Source organism: Nestor notabilis, unplaced genomic scaffold (assembly GCF_000696875.1).
Source record: "Nestor notabilis isolate BGI_N333 unplaced genomic scaffold, ASM69687v1 scaffold20882, whole genome shotgun sequence".
NCBI classification, from domain to species: domain Eukaryota; kingdom Metazoa; phylum Chordata; class Aves; order Psittaciformes; family Psittacidae; genus Nestor; species Nestor notabilis.
Window position 1 is genome coordinate 1 of NW_009918956.1, and position 1,632 is coordinate 1,632.

At 58.9% G+C, this 1,632-nt stretch overlaps 1 protein-coding gene across 1 annotated transcript; it reads left to right on the forward strand.

The window, feature by feature from the left end:
- Positions 1–195: 195 nt before the first annotated feature.
- On the forward strand, positions 196–1,202 carry LOC104402192 (zinc transporter SLC39A7-like; the record flags this gene model as incomplete). The annotated part of the gene is made up of 4 exons (XM_010010003.1): positions 196–608; positions 684–852; positions 936–974; positions 1,050–1,202. Coding segments are annotated over 4 exons (774 nt in total), but the record flags the coding sequence as incomplete, so codon positions are not given.
- Positions 1,203–1,632: the final 430 nt, after the last annotated feature.

The following is a 1,632-nucleotide window of genomic DNA, read 5'->3' on the forward strand; positions in this document are numbered from 1 at the left end:
GACGTGGAGCGACACATGGAGCAGGAGCTGCTCCACGGCCGTGGCCACCAGCACAAGGAGCTCCATGAAGACCTTCGCCATGGCCACGGCCATGAGGATCTCCAGCATGGGCACTCCTACAAGGATCCACACCATGGCCATGGTCACTTGCATGAGAGCTTGTCCTTTACCATGGCCATGGCCATTCCCATGAAGACCTCTACCATGGCCATGGCCATTCCCATGAAGACCTCTACCATGGCCATGGCCATTCCCATGAGGATCTCCACCATAGCCATGGTCACCCCCATGAAGATCTCCACCATGGCCATGGTCATTCCCATGCGGATCTCCACCATGGCCACAGCCATTCCCATGAAGACCTTCACCATGGCCATGGTCATTCCCATGAGGATCTCCACCACCGCCATGGTCACCCCCATGAAGACCTCCACCATGGCCACTCCTACAAGGATCCACACCATGGACATGGTCACTCGCATGAGAGCTTGTACCATGGCCATGGCCATTCCCATGAAGACCTCCACCACAGCCATGGTCACCCGTATGAAGACCCCCACCACAAGCCTGTGCCCCCAGCCCGGGACCCGGTGACGCTGTGGCTCCACGTGAGTGTGTCCCATCCCCTCCCCCTGGTGCTGCTGGTGCGTGGCCAGAGGTGACCCCGTGACCACCCTGTGCAGACCATGGCGGCCGTGGCCGTGATCAGCATCGCTCCGTATCTCCTCCTGCTCCTCATCCCGTTGGATTCGGCCTCTCCGGAGCACCAGGGGCTCCTCAAGCTGCTCCTCAGCTTCGCTGCAGGGGGGTTGCTGGGAGATGCCTTTCTCCACCTCATCCCTCACGCCCTCGGTGAGCACCATGGACCTCCCCGGGGGTGAGGCTGGGGACAAGGTGGTGACGCTCATCACCCCCTTCCCCTTGTGTCCCCGCAGCTCCGCACGCGCCCGGTGGCCACGGCCACTCGCATCATGGTAGGACCTGGGCTCGGGGTGGAGATGGGGGGCACCAAGAGGGTGGTGGCACCTCAGAGGGTCTTTGGCACCCAGGCCATGAGCACGGGCAGATGCTGGCGGTGGGGATGTGGGTCCTGGCCGGGATCGTCACCTTCCTGGTGGTGGAGACCTTCGTGAGGCATCTCAAGGGTGGACACGGGCATGGACATGGACATGGACATGGGCACGGACATGGACATGGACGTGGTAGGTCATGGGCATGGTTGTGGTCACGGTCATGGTAGGTCATGGGGTGGTTGTGGGCTTGGAGATGGGTGGTTACGGGAGGGTTTGGGGACATTGTCACCAGGGGTGGTCATGGTCATGGTCATGGTTATGGTTATGATCATGGTCATGGTTATGGTCATGGTATGGTCATGGTATGGTCATGGGTGTGGTCATCATGGTATGATCATGGATATGGTTATGGTCATGATTATGATCATGGTATGGTCATGGGTATGATTATGGTCATGGGTGTGGTTGTGGTATGGTCATGGGTATGGTCATGGTCATGGTATGGTCATGGGTGTGGTCATGGTCATGGTATGGTCATGGTTATGGTCATGGTAGGTCATAGGGCTGGTCCTGCTGATGGTCATAGGAGGTCACAGGAGGGGTTGGGGACACAATGACC